Below are 20,544 nucleotides of genomic sequence, written 5' to 3' on the forward strand. Positions count from 1 at the left end.
AGCAGAAATGATCTACTTTGACTCCAGCAAGGCTTCCAACACTATCGCCCCTAACTCCTTCATAAAGATGCTGCTAAGTTACAGGCTGCATGGGCAGACAATAAGGTGGACTGAAAACTGGCTGGACAGGTGGGCCCTGAAGGTAGTGATCAGTTACGAGTGTTACGAGGCTAGGAACTGAGAGCTACTGGCTTCGGGGTCAATACTGGCTTCAGTCCTCCTTACCATCTCACAAATGATCAAGACGATGCAGAAGAGCCGACCCTCAGCTATCAGACCGATATGTTAGATGCTCATGCTGCCATCCAGAGGGATCTGAACAGGATGCAGTACCCAGCTGTCCAGCCTTACAGCCTGCCTGGGCTGCACTGAGTGAACAGGTACTGTCTTAGGCTGCATATGTCGCTCTGAAAGTAGTGCTTCCTATTTACTTGCCAGGAAACCACAACTGCTACAAAGAGCACAATCACACTACTCAGTGGGGCAAATTCTAATCTGCAAATCACTGTTTTTCAGCACAGTCAACACCATCTGTCACACATTTTCAGCGGTGATGAAGAACCACCTGCATGCCACGCTCATAACAAACTGCACAAACAGAGGTGCTGCTGTTACTGCTGCAGAAACACACCACCACTGCCCCACTGTGCTCACATCCACTGCGTGGCCTCCGAAAACTTTCAGTGTTAACGAATGTCAACGGCTGCAGTTTTTTTCCACATGAAGAAATTATCTTCCACTCTTTGTTGCCTCATCCACGCGTCCACGTCAGACACCATCCTGTCAGACTGTCCCACTGCTGCCATCTGTTGCACAGCAACAACATGGAATGGAGCAGTGGTGGGAAGGTTCAACCTCTACTGCCACACCACTGACATGAGTCTGCAACAGCGTGGCCCAACATAACAGAACAGGAAGAATTACTGTTGGAGCAGCCCTCATTCCATACAGAATACAGTTGGAGCCAACAACTCAAAAACCTAGTGCTGTAGACAAACAGTGTATTTAAAACAAATGAAAAACTAGGAGCCAAAAATAAACCAAAAGTAGTTTGCCTTAACTAAAAAGCGTGCACCAAAAACAAAGGATGAAGCTGCCCATGGGCACTGAAAACAAGAAATCAGAGAAATACGAATACAAGGAACAGAAGAATTTACACCTTCAAAGACTGATCTTTATGTACCAAAGGAAAACTTTTCATACATGATTTTGCTAAACTCTGACCTTACCTGCTTTGTTCACACAACAGGTTTTCAGAAATACAGGGCACTTGAGGTACCTCTTCCTGTGCATGTTCCTCATTGCTCAGTACATTTCCTTCATGCGATGCAGCTTCATTTTTACCCTTTGATTTGCAATAACACAGACGTATTATCCATTTCAACAGCAAGAAAAAAGGAGAATCAAGCAAGGTTATAAAACAGAACTTCATTTATAAACACACAACGACTTTAACTCTTGCAGATAAACAGACTACCCTATGTCTTCTCTTGATACTTCCTGGATTCTTCAACACAGCCTTCAATCAACCAAGCAGGAAAGAAAAAATGAACTAAATGCCCATCTTTATGTATCGCAATATAAAACAAACTTGCATTCTGCTTACTTAAAATGTACATAATCCTTCATCTGTCATGCAACCCAATCAAAACTAGATCCTCATTTCTGAGAAGACATTAAGACTGTAAGTTGTAGACTCCACTAATTTCGTACCTGCAATATCTCAACAGTTCAGTTTGTGGGATTTCTTTCATAGCAGATGGTGTCTCTGCTTCAGGGAATGAAAGTTAAATATTCTAATATATCTGCCCAAGATAGAACATGTAACTTGGAATCGCATTTTCGAAGGCAAAGTAGCCATTCTTAGTATACTTACAAAGGCTGACACTTGACGAGCAGACTCAGTTTGTTGCACCTCCAAGTCATCCGCTTCAGATTTCTTATCCTCATTATTTTCTGGTATTTGTAATTCTTTCCTTCTAACAGCTCTTCCCAAGTTGGGCTTGTACTTCTGGAATCCGCCCCTCACTAATTGGACAGGTTGAAGAGGTCTTTGTTCACTTTCACCTCGAGCTGGGATTTTTCTATCAATGCTAAGACAACCAGAAACAAACAAACAATATCCAATTCAATACAAAAGCACGCCATCAAAAAGCACAGGTTCACTTTTATAAAACACAGCTTACTTTTTGAAAGACATTACACAAATACAAAATTCTGCTGCGTGTTAAATTACGCACACAAATATTTATTTTTTTTTCAGCAAATGTGTATAGGCATTCATCTACTGACTACTTCCACAACAGAAATAATTCTTAATGACTCCTAAATGCTCACAAATAACAAGATGGAAAAGTGATCCTGCAATGGAAGGTGTCTCCCTACCAATGTAGCATGGGTAAAAGCCAGGAGCCAGCAGCCACTGTGGAGTACGGGTGACAATTAGAGACCAAACCAACCAAGAAAGCTATGTAGTTGGTGTTTCCTACTGGGTGGAGGGCGTTGATGTAGAGTTCTTCCAACCCCCGATATTGCCAGGTGATTTTAACCACCCTAACATCTACTGGAAATGTGTCAAAGCAAGCTGCAAGCAGTCAAGGAGACTCTCGCAGCATCCTGAGGATAACTTCTTAGTTCATGTGGTAGGAAAGTCCAAACAGAGAAAATGCAGTGATTAAGTGCTGGTGGAATTCATGATTTTGGCTGAGCAGTACAGTAAGGACCCTACATTTTAAGGAAGTGAAATTCCTGATTTTTAAAGGGACTAGTCAATGGGATTCTCCTGAAAACAGCTGTCATAGATAAAGAAGCAGAAGAGAGTCAGCAGATATTTAGAGACATCTTTCTTGGAGCACAAGAGCTCTTGATTCCCATGTTCAAGACAGTGGGCAAAGAAGGCAGGAGATGAGCATGGCTGAGCCAGGACCTCCCAGTCCAACTGAAATGTAAGGGGGAATGCACAGCCAGTGGAAGTAGAGACACACATCCTGGGGATACTTGGATACCAACAGAAGCATAGGAATGGGATCAGGAAAGTTAAGCTGATGCAAGCAAGGGATTCTAATGGGTACATGAGGATCATAAAGGAAGACAAAATATCAGTTTGATATCAAACTGAGTGGTGAAGTTGAAACAAGAGAAGGAAGGGATGCCATTCAGACAACCCACAAGAAGTCAGCCCATGTGCATCTCGTGAAGCTCAACAAAGTGCAGCATGGCATCCTGCATAAAGGTTGGGGTAATGCCCAGAGCTGTGGGTGCCATACCTAGAGGCAGGTGTTCAAGGCTAGTTTGGTTAGCAGATCTGAACATCCTGATCTAGTGGGAGGTATCCCTGTCTATGGCAGGACATTTGAAGTGAGATAGTCTTTAAGATCCCTTACAGCACAAACTGTTCTCTCAATCGAAAGTAAACATTCATTCATGTGATGCTTAGCATAGCAGTAACTAGGGCTTTCATACAACTAGTGTTAAATCTACAAGTAGTAACATTCAGAATTTTTATTAGACTTTCTTAGCCAACAAGAAATCCATCAGCAGAACAGTATCCTTTTAAAATGCCTTCCTTATTAGTCAAGGTATAAATGCAGCTAGACCCTTACCCAGCATTAGTACTTGAGGTCTCATTCAGATTATCTACAGGTGGACAGGCCTCCATGTTGCCACACTCTGATCCAGAAAGTGTGTCTGGGGACGTAAAACTTGAGCTTTCAGAAACATCCTGTGGGCCAACTGACTCTGCCTTTCCTAAGGATTCCAATGACTGCAGGACTTCACAGTTTTCTGCTTTCTGAAAAATAGGAAAAACAAATATGAGCAAAAGCAAGTCATGGTACCATACTGAAAAAGGAGATAGTTTTATGTCCACAAAGCTCAGTACTAATCACTGCTCAGAGCACTTCCTGTCCAAATAGACCATCTCCTTTTAGTTGCTCCCTAATCATTTCACAGGCTTCCCAAGAAAAATTCGTATGTCTTTCTTTAACTAAACACCTTGAAATGTAGGTTTCAGTAGATGTTTTCAGTACTTTTATTTCCTCAGGTCAGAAATAACTGGAAGTACAAGAGTTCCCACACAGAAAATCACAGCTTTTGAAAAAATATATTGTTTCTAAAAAGACTAATCTATCTTTTCTTTACATCATCAAGTGTTTCTATCAGTTTCACAAACTCAGAAGCTGGAATCCAACTGACAAAGAAAAAAAAAGAAAAAGCCTTACATCTGCATCTGGAGGGACGCAAGACTCATGACTACTCTGCATCAAACTTTCCTTCTTGTTGGCATCCTCCTGCGATACACCTTCATTTATATCCATCTCTTCCTTCCTACTTGTTGTTCTGAAATTTGGCTTTGGTCTATGGAATCGACTCCTCAGTAACCGAACTGATGAAGTAACAGTTTTGTCTTCTTGGATCTCAGGACCAGACTCCCTAAAAAACCAAACAGGCAGTTGATGGCATGGGACAAGATGAATTCTTCCAATCACATTTCAAATGCTTGTATTTAATTTTCAGCAGTAGCTAGAATGAGAGCAAAGGAAGGGACGCCATGAAAAAGATCAACTAAGATCACATCAAACATCAAGAACCTGTACCTTCAAGACAAGTCAGCAAAAGAAAGAAAAATGAAGCAGTTTCAAAACAACTGCAACTTCTAGTCAAACCTTGAGAGGAATGTAAACATTTAACCAAATCCTTCATCTAGCTCATAATTTCTAAAACTACAAAACAGATCTACAGCATTTCTTAATTTCTTATTCATTAACCTTTTTCTTTACCAAAAGGAGAACTTGTCACAGACACGTCCAACCTGGAGCGCATCCTCCACTCCATCTCTCTGCTTAAAAAATAATCTTACCCTGTACTGAAATCTGAAGCGCCTTTCAAGACATCTGAAGGTCCTTTCTCATCTTCAACAGCTTTTAGCTGCTGTGGGCTTTTCTTGGGAGCATCAGCCACTCCCTAAAAAGAAGACAAGTTCCACTCTAGTAAGAAAAACATTTTTGGCCAATCTCCTTTTTGGAATGAAAGGAAGAAAAAATATTTACTTTAATCATTCTCGTATTAAAACACCTCAAAAATTAAGTTCTTTTTTTTGTTCATCAGCTAAAATCCCCGAATACTTTAAAGATAAAAATTTGTTATTTTTCTGCATACATTCCATCTGAAATGGTCTTTTTTTCAACATTATCCTTTCTGTTCAGCACTTCTCCTTTCAAATCTGGTATCACCACCACCAACAACAAAAACATCAGTGAAATATAATCTCTGTCTCTACAGAAAGCAGAATCTAATTACAAGCACCAGAAAAACATATGACAATTCAGTTTAACTGGAAGGAATAAGACACACAAATACTATGCTTGCAGATTAAGTGGTAAATCTTTCTTACCACTGCCCAGCAAAAATACATCTATGCAGCTGCTTGAGAAGCTTACATCTTTGTGGCACGAATCCTTGCTTTCATTCACATGGTGTAACGCACATCCTTCCGCTTCTCCACCTTCAGCTTCCTCCTCTTCAGGATCTTTTTCATGTCCGTGGTCTTTTCTCCATGCAACAGTTCTTTCTAGGTTTGGTTTGGGTTTCTGCACTCGGCCTCTTTTGAAAGGTGCTGGTTTCAGCACACTCTCTTTGCTGCCTTCTTGTGAACCAGCCATGTCATTAGACCTGGAAAAATACAGAATACATCTTGTGTACTTATGGATCTTACATTGGAAGGCTCGTAAGGCAAATATGTTTTCCTTTTTAAGCACTAAATCACATACATTTCCATAAAGCAGAGCTATGCACTGCTAAGTCCATGGAGACAGTAGAAGTGCTTGAGAAGTAAAAATGTATGCTTGCACCGTTCTTTTCTTTCCCCACTGGAAATGGGATACTACGCTACAGATCTTTTCCTGACTCACAAAAGGCACTTCTCAAATTCGTAGCTGCTCTAGAGGCAGAACAACCTAATTTAACAAAGGCTATGAAAGGTATCAGGAACTTTATAAGAATATAACAATATCTTACTAATCTTACTGGTGTACACATACAAGATGTATCTACAACTACCACCTTCTTCTATGCCTTTACTCCGAGAGCCACGTTATACAGCAAGGAAGATAATAACAGAACTAAATGCTGAAGTGTTTTTATGTCTGATCAAACCTTGTATAGTCATCCTTCACCTTCTTTAAAAGGACTAAGTAAAAAGACAAGGTGTTTTTGTTATTAACTCTCCTGCAAAGGACATTTCTCCTGTCACACCACATCTGCCATTTCTCCACTGAATAGAAATACAGGAAACACTTATTAATTAAAATATACATTAAACCACCCACACTGGAATGGTTTTTTTTTCCTCCTCACACTCAAATGCTTATCTACGCATTAAGAACAAACATTTATTCCTGTTGCTTAAACACTCAATACTTTTCACTCACTGAAAGGATGATAGATCAGTATTCAAACTATTGGAGATAGCTTGCTTTAGTTTGCAAGGGACTAGCCAATTCTTTGCATTCATCATGGGGATTGATGCATTTAAAAACGCTGCTTTAAATCTAAAAACAAGTAATTTATTATATGCATTTAATAAGTAAGCACACAAACAAATAAATAAATAAATGTTACTCTTCTCTGAATTTCTATCTCAGAGCAAAAATTGCCTAAGAAACTTCTGTTTTAAGATTGTGAAGATGCTGGTATTCTGCAATTCTGTGTAACTAACATCCTATGTAACATGACCAGATGTGAGGGTGGCAAATTGCAAGAAGGAAATATATATTTTTTTCCCTCCCCCAGCATACTTACTGAGACACCATCTCCAAGACTTTACCATCTTTTTCCACAGCTTCTCCACTGCTGACATCAAACTTATTCCTTTGGTCAGTATTCTGGGTAGAAATAGAATATTAAGACATTAACATCTTTGTACTTATCAAGTGCATCATTACCTAATAGACCAGGTAACTATCCATGACAGGATACAAAACAGGCTGCTCATGACAGATGTAATCACTTATGCAGTAAGTATCACATGCCCAGAAAGGTGCTGTAAAGCCTAGTTCAAAAAACCAATGTTGTGCCTGCTGCATGGCATGAGAGAGTATTAACATCTACCATTTGTGCAACGAGCTGTCACCCAAGCTGAGATCTCTACACCATGTTACAGTCACTGATGGCTAAGTAAGTGCTAATTCCTGGTCACGCTCAGGAAACAAAAGCGAATGTTGCTGTTGCATCCAACAGTTTTGTAATTAACAGGTTATTTCCAGTTATCTCGCACCATCAATACCGTTTCAGTTTCTTCCTTAGACACCGGGTGGGACATTTTATCATTTTCCGTGTTGTTTTCATGCTCTTTCCTTCCAGATGCCCTCGTAAGGTTAGGCTTAAACCTCTGTCGATTTCCTCTAATTCTTGCTACTGCAAGCACAGTTTTCTCAGGCTCTCTGCACAAAGGGTTCAAAATAATGACACTTAATCCATAATATTCAAGCCTAATATCCAATGGCTCACACAGCTTTCTTTACTCGGGAGGCAATGTTACATTGAGTTATCTTTGGAAAGTTTTGCACACACTTTAGCAAGTTAATTCATGTAAGTATCCGACATTGCTTAGTCTTAAGAGTGTGGAAACTCCATTTATCTGTATGTTGAAAATATTAAGTAATCACACTGGGAGCATGCCATTGCTGCTTCTCCAAGCATCAGAAACAGCTGGCAGACGGGGTGGGGGCAAAGCCACTGTTATCACTTTCCCCTCCCCACCAAATTTCAAGCCTGTACTTTACAGGAGTAGAACTTCCCACAGTTTCCCATAAAACACACGCAACATGTACTGCAGAACCATTACTGGAATCATCCATGATAATTCCCCTCAAGTCTAAGATCCATATTAATTATCAGTGTTTTGGTTTTTCTAACAGCACTATGCAAAACAAATTAACAATTACAATCAGTTAGTGAAAAGTAATCTCAATATTTACTCAGATTTAGTATCCAAATCCATGCTTTCTGCTTCTGCGATTGTACTTCTGTTTCTTCCACTGTCTTCCTCAGAGCACTGGAATTAATGCAAATGTTGCAGTTTAACTCCAGTGGGCAGCTAAGCACAATACAACTGTCCACCACCAGCACCACAGTCAGTTCCTCTGCAATGGCAGCCTTAGCAAACTCACACCCTTCCAGCATTTGATTGTTCAGCACAACACTACACGGTATGGGATAACCGGTAACTTGGGAGTCATCTGTCGTCGTTCTGTACCCAGCTTCTTGAGCACCTCCAGCCTTCTTGCTGACAGAGCAGCATGAGAAACTGAAAAGACCTTAGCGCTGTGTAAGGCGTGCTCAACAGCAACTCAAACCTCTGCATGTTATCTGCACTACTGTCATTACGAATCCAAAATACAGCACGGCTTGGGCCATTATCTACAAAATTAACCCTATCTTGACAAAAGCAAGCACAGCATGAAATGTGAGGCAGTTCTCACAATGCTACATATTAGACAGTAGCTGGTACAGAGGATAAGCATTGACCAAAATTGATGAGAGTAGTTAGCACATTAAGAAAAATGTTTCCTCCTGACCTTTTCAGTAGTATTCACAAGTTTTGGAGAGGAAGACTCAGCCTCCATTTTCTCATGGTTTACTGCTTCTTTCTTACCAGATAACTTCATTATATTGGGTTTAGGTTTCTGCAAGCGCCTCCTCTCTGCTGGCTTTTCAGTTTTCCTTAAGACATAAGAAGAGGTAGTTCATATTACTACTAGAGAGAACCAGACACTGATGCATTAGTTTCACAAAGGTAAGGTCAAACATCCCAGCAGTTTTGTGTTTTTGTTGCCCTCTTTTTAAGATAAAAAATACTAAAAACTAAATTGTACTAATATACATGAACTGCATCATATATTTTTGAAGACTACTCTGAGAGTAACACCTCATGTTTTGTTGTGTTGGCCCATGATGCCAGAAGCAGATGGCGGTGGTATGACTGTAGGGGCTGAACCTTCTGGAGACACCCAGTGGATGTGAGCACAGTGTTCTTCAGCAGTGGTGACAGTGGGTCAGCTCTGCAAGTCCAGATTTCTACAAGCATGACAAGAAGGCTCTAGTTCATTGCTGCTGAAAATGTACAGCTAATAGTGGTAGCTACGTTGAAAAATAGTGCTTTGTAGCTGAGAATTTGCTCTGTCAAACAGTGTCATTGTTCTCTTTTTATCCATTGTTGTATACATGGAAATAAACAGGAGGTATTACTTTCAGAGCAGCCCTCGTGTATGCAGACCAAGACAAGTAATTCCTCTTAACTCAATGTAAACTTTAAAATGGAAACTTTAGACAGAGTTGTTTAAACACCACATACATGATGTACATAACAAATACTCTATGATGGCCATATTCCATTTTCAAAGAACACAATGAATCTCTTTTCAAGATCAACTTTCAGAAAATAGGTTCACTCACAAAACAGAAACAGTTCTTCAGAGAATCTCACTACTGCTGACTATAGAGGGACTAGCTCACTGTAAGCTACGTTAAGCCTTCTTCTGGAATATATCCACTATGCATGTCTTAGTTGAAGCATTAATCACTCCTCAGCTATCAAAACTTCCATCAAAAATACTTTATTAAATATTTAAAAAGTCAGAATTATCTACCATCTAGTTCAGCCTACACAGGTGAAATGGAAATACAGCCAAATGAAGGTTTAGCTCAAGTAACCCACAAGGTAAAGAATACCTCTACTTACATTATTTGAGACTGAGAATCACTTTCTGATGCATTCTGCTTTTCCTCTGGTTTATGTAAGCCATGTGTGTCTACATTCTAAGTAAGATTAAAAGAGTATTTTAGAAATTAAGTGATAAGCACGCAAGAACTCTGCTATAAGGTAAGAACAGGCAGAAACAAGAAGAAAATCAGTTTGTTTTCTTAGTTGAATGAAGCTGATAAAGACTCTTTGGGCAGTAACACTTAGGATTAATCTCCAGGTCTAGTTTTTAAATCAGTTTCCTACAGAACCCTGATGGTAACTCTGAAAATGAGAAAAAAAAAAATGCGACAACAGCAAACTAATCACTATTACAATAAAGTTTCCACAGAACTTATCTACTGAATTAAGATAAAAGCCTATTCTCTAATTGATTCACTTCTTTTAATTAAATTGATAAAATTGCATTACACATCACTAGTTGGCTATTTCTAATTTTTAAAGAAAATCTGCCACTGCAGGTCAACACAGTCACAACTTCCCTTAAAGACCTTTTGAAACGATCTATTCTAGAGTACTTGCTATTTACTCACATCAAAAAGCCTCAAGTAATCAGACAGAGAGCTTGGCTACTCTGGCTACTAAGACTACTGTGATAAGCTGATGTATGCAGAGCTCATTCACTGAATGAACCAACACACATTTTTCAGTTCATTTATGTTTATAAATATTATTCCAACTACTACGCATCATGATACAGTATCATTCCAACATTTCCAGCTACAGGCATTTGGAGTTCACGAAGACTGAAATAATTAATTTTCCACTAAAATGAAGCCATTGCTTTAGCAAGGTGAAAATAGAAATTATTTGCTCACCACTTTAGGGAAACACTAGCACTTAGAATTTCCTAATCTTTCGCTGTAGAGCTTAGCTGAAAGATAATTTTTTGTATTAAAAAGCGAAAGATAAAGTAATTTATTCCCAAATAGAAGTTTTCGAACTGTATATTAATTTCCAAAAATGATGTAATGGTACAAGGACAGAACAATGACCAGGGGAAACAGAGCCAACGTTAAGGTGAAATGTAAGATTAGCACCTTTTATCCTGAATCTACTGCTGAGGAGAGGAAACATGATATTATAGAAGAACAGCTTAGTTTTCAGGCATCACACTTAAAACAACCCAAAGAAAACACTTGTATGTTATCTGAATTAAAATTAAGAAGCTTCAGTGTGCTACTGTTGAAGAAAGCACAGGCAGATCTGAAAAGGCAACTAAACATGAAATCGTGAGTATAAAGTCTGTGAAAGAATGTTACATGAAATCTCAGTAAGTTTCTAAACTGCTGTGTCTGATTAGAACATACTCATACAAAGACAACTCAATCTTGTCTCCGTTTCTTATATGTTTCCTGGAATATCTCAAACCAGCCAGGACCATCAAACAAAAGTTTAGACAGGTTTCTCTTCCGAGGCATCGCAAACAACCTTATGCTTATCCTGCTCAGGCTCCAACATTCTGCTAGTAAGCATGGAGCAGCAAAAACTGGCACAAGGCAATACGTCAAGTTTTACTACTGGTACTGCAACGCCCCAGTTCTGAATAAATAACCTGTTCAGCTTTATAAATTGCTCGTGAGACAAGGCTGTATAACAGCCCATAAAAGCTAATGAAAAATGGAAATAGTTAGATTCTGGAAGTCAGGCTTCTTGCCTTTTTTTGTATCTTATGACAAATCAAAACGAGAAGAAACCCGAAACAAAGAAAAAACAGCTTTGATCTGCAGAAATATTATCATTACTAAAGAGGAAGATTTAAATAAATCAGAAAAGCACAAAAATAAAAAATAAAAATTTTATCAAATAAACATACCGTTGTTTCTCTAGCTTCTTCAAGTTGTCTTTCTTTGCTTCTAGTTCTTGAAACTGGACACTCTGAGAGCTGAATTTCTTGTGATGTATCACCTGTGACATCTAGGCTCCCTTCTTTGGTATGTTCCGTTAATAGTGTTACATCACTGCTATCTTGAAGGCTGAAATCAATAAATGCACACAAAAACAGTAAGACTGTATTTTAATTAAAAGCTACTGTTGCTTACAGTCAGATCAAGTTGCACATATAAAATTCAGATTTATAGTAGTAAGCAATTTTGACGTCAAATGATTATGTTTAACACTATCCGACAAATTTTAGTGATGTTCCCATGATCTCAGCTGCAAAAGTAGAGAAGTTGTTTTAAAATCAGATGTCAAAACATCGCTTGAGTATTCTAGACTACACAGTCTTAAAAACAGACTTCACTGATATCAACACTGCACAAAGATAATCTTTCCCTATCTTCTGTAACTATGCTGTGTTCGAGGACAGCTACTGTTCTTTCATATAGTTCCAAAGGGGAATTAAAGCACATAGATGATTTTGGGAAACTGTATGAAATAACAAAACATTTATGATGTTACTATACAGAGCAAGCAACAAACAAAATGACCAATCAGTCCTGACAGCTTCATAATCACTTTATATATAAAAAACTTTCCAATATAAGAAGCTTAACAAAACAACTATTAGATTTCCTTTTTCTATCAAAATACCCAAAATTGAAGCCTGCCTGTCTTCCCAGATTCAGCACAAAGTCCATAGATGAAAATTCCAAGGGCAAAGCAACATTACCAAGCAGTGCTTTGAGAAACACTGGTAGTCAGGATAAGTGAACTGTCTTTATAAATAGCCATATTTAGCCCAACATTCCTTTCAAAATAGGGAAGCATTGGGGCACTATTAGGGCAGAAAATACATTAACACTGTAAATAAAAAGCAACTTTAAACAAACCCAAGACAATCCTTAGATACTAAAAACCCACCCATTTTCTGCCACATCTGATGGCAAAAACAAATAAATGAAACTAATGTTAAAAGTTTTAATCACTTTTGTTATTGTTGTTCTTAAGCATTCCAACGCAAACATTACCTGTCTAAATTGACATCCCTTTCTCTCTCTGTTACATCATCCATTGATCTAAAGGACACTGATCTCTCCTCTTCATCAGGTAGATCATCTCGTTCTTCTTCAGTAACACTGCTCGGTTCTTCACTGCAGACAGTATGACCAGCAGCGTCTGGTTCACTGACCATTTTTTTTCCTGCTAATAAAGAATTAAATCAATCTGGATGTTCTGTACATCAACTTAGAATTCCAGCTTTTGCATCCTAGCTATAGTAATGCAAGTGTTAATTTAGGAGGAAAAAAAACATCCCAGCAGAACATATCTACTAGATATTACATTTTAAGAGAACTGTTTTCAGCTACAACAAAATATATCCTGTTATAGGACAAAAGTTGACTTTGAAGGGCACCAATCCACAACCTTTCAAGGCAGATCAGTGATATGAAACAAAAGCTCAGTTTTCATTTCTAATCTCGTGGTATATTTACAAACAGTTTGTATTTCAACAAGTAAACACTTGTTACACACTCTTACTTTTCTTAGATGATTTTCCTTCCTCAGCAATTTTTGAAGGGACTGCCAACTCTTCCGGATGATTTTCCACTTCCTGTTCAAGATCATCTTTTCTCTTCCTTTTTCTTTTTTTATTCACTAACGCTGCCTCTAATGAAACTTGTTCTTCTGCCTCTTCCGAAACACCCAGCGATTCTTTATTCTCCTTCTCAGCTGTCACAGTATCTGCTTCTGTTTCTGCGTCAGAAATTCTGGCTTCCTGAAGATCATCTTCATTATCAGTGGTTTCTGTGTTGGCAACTTTTGCTATTGACACAATATGGCTCCAGTTACTACTCTGGCAGAGTATTAGGAGTCATAAATGTGAAAGATATTCCCCCTAGCAATGTATTTCGAATCCACACATCAGTGTCAGTATATTGCAAGGAAACAAGGAAGCTTCCGCACTAAACACAAAACATGTTCCACACCTGGGACCACACTTAGATGAGCAAAAAGCCAACAAAGGGCACAGTTATCAAGTGTTCTTGTTCCTATAATTTTTACTGGATTATGCAGCTGTTTTTGGGTCCAGTAAAAACAGGCACTGATATTCCTAAAGAGAATTCTTCTATCTCTGCAGAAAGAGATAGTCGTGGTTGCAGAAATTATGTCAGGAAGATTTTGCTCAATCAATGCATGTGACTTAACCATCCTTATTTTACATAAGAAAGCTTAAAATTATTATCTGGCTAATAATTTATAAGCACCCTTCTGGATTTAATGCATTTCTAAAATTCTGCTTCCTTCATTTTCCAGAACATTTTGTCATGATCTTGAATTTACGTGGAACATCAGACAACCACCAAACACTTCTTCCCTGTTCCTTTTATTACTCTTATATTTGGTACCCTCCAAGTAATTCAAAATGCATGAGAAATAGAAAAGTATATTCACATTGCTTAACATGATGTACATTAAACACACTATTAAGGTCTGGCAACACCATTTCTACATTCAACTTTAATACCCACTAGGTGGTCCTCCTCAGTCAAATCTGAAAGAAGTGATATAGAAAAACAGCCCTGTCAATTTTAAGAATTAAATTGACATGCTGCTTCCTGGCCAGCACCCCCTAGAGAGAGTTGCTCTTTTTTATAAGGAAAGGGGCTTTTAAGGTACAAACATTCAAAAACCCCACAAAATTTCTGAAATGATGTCAGCAGAACCATTTTTGTTTTAGGCAGACTTACGAAAGGGCCTGCCATAGTTAATGAAGTAATAAGATGCTATATAGTTAGCAACTCTCCAGATGAAAAAAAAAAAGGATAATTAAAGCCAGAGAACAACCTTGCCAAAAAGATGTGTGTGGCCATGGATTCTGGCAGCAAATTCATTAGCAAATCACTGAGATTCCTACTAACTTAAATTAGAATTCCTCTTTGAGAATATCAGCATTTCAATTCATAGAAGTGCACTATGCTCAGTGTGGTCTCACCTTTCTGCCCAGAGAAAACGTACCTCAAGAAACAGGCTGCTACCAATTATTAAGATAGGACACAAATAAATAGTCTTAACTTGTACAGGGGATGTTTAGATTGAAAGGTCTTTTCCAACCTCAATGACTCTCTGATTAACAAACTACTCCTAAAGAATTATATTATTAAGCCAGGATTCTCTTATTATGTCTAGAAAAGGGAAGACAGAAATTCTCTACAGGATTTTACTTCTGCTAGCAACATCTTAATACACACTGGCCTGTAATGCTCTCACACGTTCTTTTGAAATACCTTTAGGCTTCTTCCTAGGCTTTAGTGGCTTCTTTTCCTTTGGCTTCTGGCTCTTCACAGTCTTCTGCCTCCTCTTTTCCTCATCTGCCAAGACCTTCTCAAGAAGCTGGGCGAACAATTCAAAATCAAAGGGCCGCTTTTCTTCTTTCAGTTTTAAGTAACAAAATAGGAAAAAAATAAATAAAAAAAAAATCAAAGGTAAGAATTTTTGTAAAATACGCATTAATACATTATGATAATAAGAAGCAGAGGTTATGTAAATTTAAATAGAAAATCCTTTATCAATTTCTGCGTCACCTGAGAAAATACAAGAGGTGACAAAAATTATTAGGCAGCTTGGTTTAAAAAAAAACAGATAGTGGAACAGTTACAGTACTTATCACAGTATACGTAATGCATCAACATGATATAGGAGAACTGCTGGATCACACCTTGAATTGGTGACTGAGCACCTCAAGAAGGGCTGTAGCTGGTCTAGGGAGCACAGGCAAATCATTTGCACCCGTGTTCCCTGTGTGAGCAGAAGGGCTGGACCCAAGGTGACTCCCCTGAGCTCGTACAAGTGCTAGCCACAGAAGGGAGGGCACCTCTTGGACCAGGGCTGCTTCCCAGGAAACAGTGCTGTATAGCCAGAGAGCCCTTTCACCCTGGGTGCAATCTGCACTTCTTTCTGTTTATGACTATTGGCCTACCTGCAAATGCATTGCCTGGCATCACCAAAAACCTGTCAGAAGCTATTTTGCTTCTTTATGAGCAGAACACATGCTAATTCAAGACTTGTGTCTCTCACTGAAACAACATACAAAGGATTTAAAGATTCTCAAAACAGTTTGCAAGTAGTAACTCTGATAAATAGGTCCAGCATGATTAACTGAATATATATGGAAACATTAATGTAAAATATTAAATATACAGAAAAGCAAGAAATTAAACCCAAAGACTTTACTGTCAGCCAAACTTTTCATAAAAATGTAAACTCAACTTCTAAACTCAGCTATGATCAAGATGCTTTGTCACATAGTTAACTTAAGCAGAGCAAAAACTGACAGTGAAAGAAGATAACTGCTAGTTAACCGACTTATGGTAGGGTGGGGTATGCTTTACTTACTGAAAGCTTTGTCTATTCTCCATCCATTTGCTTTTTCCTCACGTTTGAACTTGTTCTAAACAAATAAAAAAATGGAATTGCCTTTTTCAGTAAGCAAGAAGTGCTGTACCACGTCTTGTTGCATACAAGATCAAAATGCAGCAGAATTTTCTACAAACCAAAGTTGTAAACACTTGCAAGCATGCTCACAGAACACGAGTTTGCCACCTGTTTTTAAATGTCAATACTACATTTGTTTTTACCATCAGCAATACATATCATCACTCAGTTTATGATTCTTTTCAACATATTTTTTCTTATTTCTAATCCAGGCAGAGTTTGAAATCCTAGAGGTTTTCCCAGACAAATACAAAGACAGGCACCACAGAAGAACCTCACTGTTATGTTCATCAGTATTTTCAGTTAAAATAAAGACAAGGCAAACTATGATCAGATATGTAAGATCTAGAAGATATTCTGTTCAGAATTCATGTCAGTATATTCATAATTGAGATTCTTATCTCCTGGAAACATTAAAATAATTTCTACAGAGACGATTAGCACTAACATGATCAATACTAATAGGAATCATAGCAACAGAATAATAGGAATAGAAAATTGAAACAAGATGCTTAATTGTTGCATTAAGTGCTTTAACCTCTACCTTAATTTCTGCTCTGGCTCTGTGAGGAAACAATTGTCCAATCAAGGAGAAGTCCGTTCCCACCATACTGATAGCTAAAAAGAACATGTCTGTTTCTGGGGAAGAAGGAAAAGATACATAGGTATACATACACATAACTGAGCATATTTAAGGCAATCAGCCTTCTTGTTGTCCAAAATACAAACATCTTTCAAACTTGATACAACTAGATAGGTAATTTTTAGGTTATCTACAGTGATCTACAGATCAGCTGAGCTGGTATAAGTTATTTTACTGAAGTACGTCTAATAACATTTTAACGTGAACTATTAGCAGAAGGAATTGTCTAATGTATTATAAAACTGCACAATATTAAATATGTTCTGTGGATAACTAGTAAATAAAAGTTAACTCATTTCACATTGCAAATTGAATTTTCAAATAATAATAATAAATAGTAATAAATTTCAAATAACAAATTGTTATTGTTGTTATTATGCACACAACCTCAAACAGGAACCAGGCAAATAAAACCTAAAACACGCTGTTACTATTCCTTGTAAACAGGGTAATAGCCCATTCCAAGAGCAGCACGGCACATTCTGAAGCTAAATTTTCCATATGAGTTATTAAAAAACGATAAGAAATTTTGCACAGTGCTGTCAGCCATCATCAGCCATGATTGTGTTATAACAACAGAGCTAGTTATAACAGAAAAAAAACAGACAGAAAAACATAGCTTCTGTATGCATTAGAAACAGACAATGTAGAAACAGCTTTATACTTATTTCTGCTCATGCTGGAAGAACCAATTAGAAGAGTTGCTAAGAAAGGCTACCTGCTCCATACTGAGCACAGATACCTTGATAACCCAAGCCAAAATTACCCATCTGAAAAAGACAAGCATTTCCATGGTATCTAAATTTCCGCAGCAGAAATAGTCATGAGTATCCTACAAAATGCACTGGATTTTCCTATTTTCACAGACAAAAATCAGAGCTCTGCTTGTTTAAAGAACTTATGTGTGGAATATCAGGCTTAAGCAGATCCATAAACTTCACTGGGAATAAAATTTGTTAAGCATAAAGCACTGGTGGAAAACATCTTCGTGCTGATGCAAAACATGAAACCAAAGGTATACCTACCTTTATTTGACCATGGTTTGGTATAAAAGCTTTTCCTGAAGCTGGAATACGTAGTTGTAGAGCCACGTTCAAAAATAGGATCATTTTCTTCTACAACACAGGGACCTTTTGTTCTTAGAACTTCTACAGTTAAACTACAAAAGCAAAGACAAGAGGCATTTTACCTGAAAACACTGCTAGCAAGATACACATACGACATTTATAGGCCATAAGTCAGAATGCATTGTCATCCACTGTAACAATTACATTATTGTGTATTTTAATGGAAGAATGTGGTAAAAAGCATTAGCTTACTCAGACTGTGCAAGCCAGTTTGGTTTACCCTTTTTATTAGATTTAGTACAAAGACAGATAATTAAAATATCTTTTAAAAAATTACCACAAAGACCTGTCTTTTTAATATCCAAGAAAGCTGCTTAGCAAAACCACACAGTAGTACCTCCTCTTTCTGAAAAACTTTAAGTTCTTTTCCTAGGGCTGTTCTAGCCTTGCACATCAACCTAAATAGTAACACATTTGGGGAGTATGCATACACATAATTCTAATATTTTTCAGATGTCACATTCTAAGAAAAGTGACTGACAGCTGAGTAGCAGCAACATGCAAGATAGAAAGCTGAAGCAAATCTGATGACTGAACAACAATGAACAGACATTTGCCACCATGAAAACAAAGACGTGAACAAAACAGGAGACATTTTGAAGCTTAACAAACATTCAGCACTGTTACAAAGCATGACATCTTCCTTGCTATCTCTTTCCCCAAAACGTGTTTTTCAGAGGAAGTTTGCCACTACTGAGGCACAGATAATTGTTGCTCATATACTGCTGTATATTTGCTCTGTTCTCTATATTAGCATAGCTCAACACTCACCACATCATACACTTGTGTCTCCCTCTCTCAAACAACAGTCCTATCTACAAAAAAAGAAGCAATCTAGCACCTGTTGTCCATGAGTCAAACACAGAACTTACCTCTCTTCATCCAGAATAATTGAACCATCTTCAGCTACTTTTACACGAGGAACTAGAAGTGGACCATCCTGACTTTCCTCCCCATTCTCTGCCTCCTCCTCCTCCTCATCTTCCTCTTCATGGTCAGGAGTACTTTTCTCTTCCTGTCTACAATGTTGAATAGCAAAATTTAATACTTCTGGTAGCACTCCACCACATTGTTGCTCTATATGCTAAATGCTCAACAATTTAATTAACCACTTAACAGTACAACCCATAAACACATCAGCTCATGCAGACTCTTAAATCTGCTTTTCATTCCGTTGTGTGATGGACAAGTTCAAAACTGTAATATGGAAAGCAAGAGGGTCTTTTACAAAACACTCTCACAGTTTGTTTTAATGAAGGGCTATGATACTGAAACAGTAAATGAAGATATTATTAATACTACTACATTTGCACATGCTATTTTCCAATATCAGACGACTTGTTTTTGTTTTACTCTAAGTACCTTCATCTCCAAGACTTACTCTTTCATTTGACCCAGAGCAGAACTCTTTTCTGTTCTCTTTTCTTCTGCTAACGAAGACCTAGAATTTTTAAGAGACACAAGTTTATACAGATATATTTCTGCTTCATTCCCTCAAAGCCACTTTCACTGGATAATGCACAAACAAGCAACGAAACATAAACTCTGATTTTCAACTCTTTTTATCATATCTGAACTTGTCCAGAGCAGCCTAATCTAGTGGGTGGTAACCCTGCTCACAGCAGGAAGGTTTGAACTGTAAAGTCCCTTCCAACCAATGCCATTCTGTGATTATTCTCCCAGTCTGTACACATATACAGGATTGCCCCAACCAAGAGCAACACTTTGCCTGACTGAATCTCACTAGGTTCATGTGGACTCACTTCTCAAGTTTGTTCAGGCCATGCCAATTGGCACTCCCTCCACTGGATCAACTGAAGCACTCAGACAAGCTGAGAGTGCCCTTACCACTATCCAGATCACTGAGATCATTAATAAAGATGTTAAAGAACACCAGTCCCAATACGGATCCCTGGTGGACACCATTCATCTAGCCTTCATCTAGGACATAGAGCTAACATTAACAGCTCCCCTGCTGCTACCATCCAACCAATTCCTTATACAACAGACAGTCCACCTTTCAAATCTATATTTGAAGAAGATAGACTGGGCAGACACAATCTGCCTTTGGTGAAGCCACCCTGGCTGTCTCAAATTACTTCCTTGTCTTGAATGAGCATCAACACAGCTTCCAGAGGGATCTACTCCATGATCTTCCCAGGCACAGAGGTGAAACCCGTAGTTCCCCAACTCTTCCTTTCTCTCTTTCTTAAAAATAAGAGTGATGTTTCCTTTTTTCTTCAGTCACTTGGGACTTCACCTAACACCCATGACTTGTCAAATATGACAGAGTGGGACGCACACTGTCCAGCCCAAAGGACTCATACATGTTCAGTCTCATCAGGTCTTAAATCTGCTCTTTGCTTGCAGTTGGGGAGACCTTGCTTCCACCTTGAGGTTCAGGGACATGAGATACATGGGATGCCTGACTGCCAGTTAAGAATACAGCAAAGAACTTGAGTATCTCAGCCTTTTCCATGGCTGCTGTTGGCAGCTCTCCCTTCTCAATTACAGGAGGAGGTGCACTCTTCCTGGCCTTTCTCTTCTGACCAATGCATCCATAGAGTCCATCCTTGTCATTTTTCACATCTCTTGTAAAGTTCAGTTCAATCTGGTTTTCCTGAACCCACCTCTAC

At 38.3% G+C, this 20,544-nt stretch overlaps 1 protein-coding gene across 1 annotated transcript in view; it reads right to left on the bottom strand.

The window, feature by feature from the left end:
- LOC140264447 (transcription factor TFIIIB component B'' homolog) overlaps positions 1–20,544 on the bottom strand; it is a 48,655-nt gene that overhangs the window by 21,799 nt on the left and 6,312 nt on the right. The window contains exons 4-23 of the mRNA XM_072360237.1: positions 19,290–19,349; positions 18,781–18,927; positions 17,807–17,940; positions 16,683–16,777; positions 16,040–16,094; positions 14,932–15,075; positions 13,184–13,468; positions 12,673–12,847; positions 11,577–11,736; positions 9,740–9,816; positions 8,577–8,721; positions 7,977–8,053; positions 7,283–7,439; positions 6,799–6,881; positions 5,439–5,670; positions 4,859–4,962; positions 4,221–4,431; positions 3,603–3,790; positions 1,877–2,093; positions 1,230–1,345 (exon numbers count right to left, since the gene is read on the bottom strand). Of these exons, the coding sequence (XP_072216338.1) occupies positions 1,230–1,345; positions 1,877–2,093; positions 3,603–3,790; positions 4,221–4,431; positions 4,859–4,962; positions 5,439–5,670; positions 6,799–6,881; positions 7,283–7,439; positions 7,977–8,053; positions 8,577–8,721; positions 9,740–9,816; positions 11,577–11,736; positions 12,673–12,847; positions 13,184–13,468; positions 14,932–15,075; positions 16,040–16,094; positions 16,683–16,777; positions 17,807–17,940; positions 18,781–18,927; positions 19,290–19,349 (2,862 nt within the window). The remainder of the gene's footprint in view (positions 1–1,229; positions 1,346–1,876; positions 2,094–3,602; positions 3,791–4,220; positions 4,432–4,858; positions 4,963–5,438; positions 5,671–6,798; positions 6,882–7,282; positions 7,440–7,976; positions 8,054–8,576; positions 8,722–9,739; positions 9,817–11,576; positions 11,737–12,672; positions 12,848–13,183; positions 13,469–14,931; positions 15,076–16,039; positions 16,095–16,682; positions 16,778–17,806; positions 17,941–18,780; positions 18,928–19,289; positions 19,350–20,544) is intronic.

The sequence above is a fragment of the Excalfactoria chinensis genome, chromosome Z (assembly GCF_039878825.1).
Source record: "Excalfactoria chinensis isolate bCotChi1 chromosome Z, bCotChi1.hap2, whole genome shotgun sequence".
In the NCBI taxonomy this organism is placed as follows: domain Eukaryota; kingdom Metazoa; phylum Chordata; class Aves; order Galliformes; family Phasianidae; genus Excalfactoria; species Excalfactoria chinensis.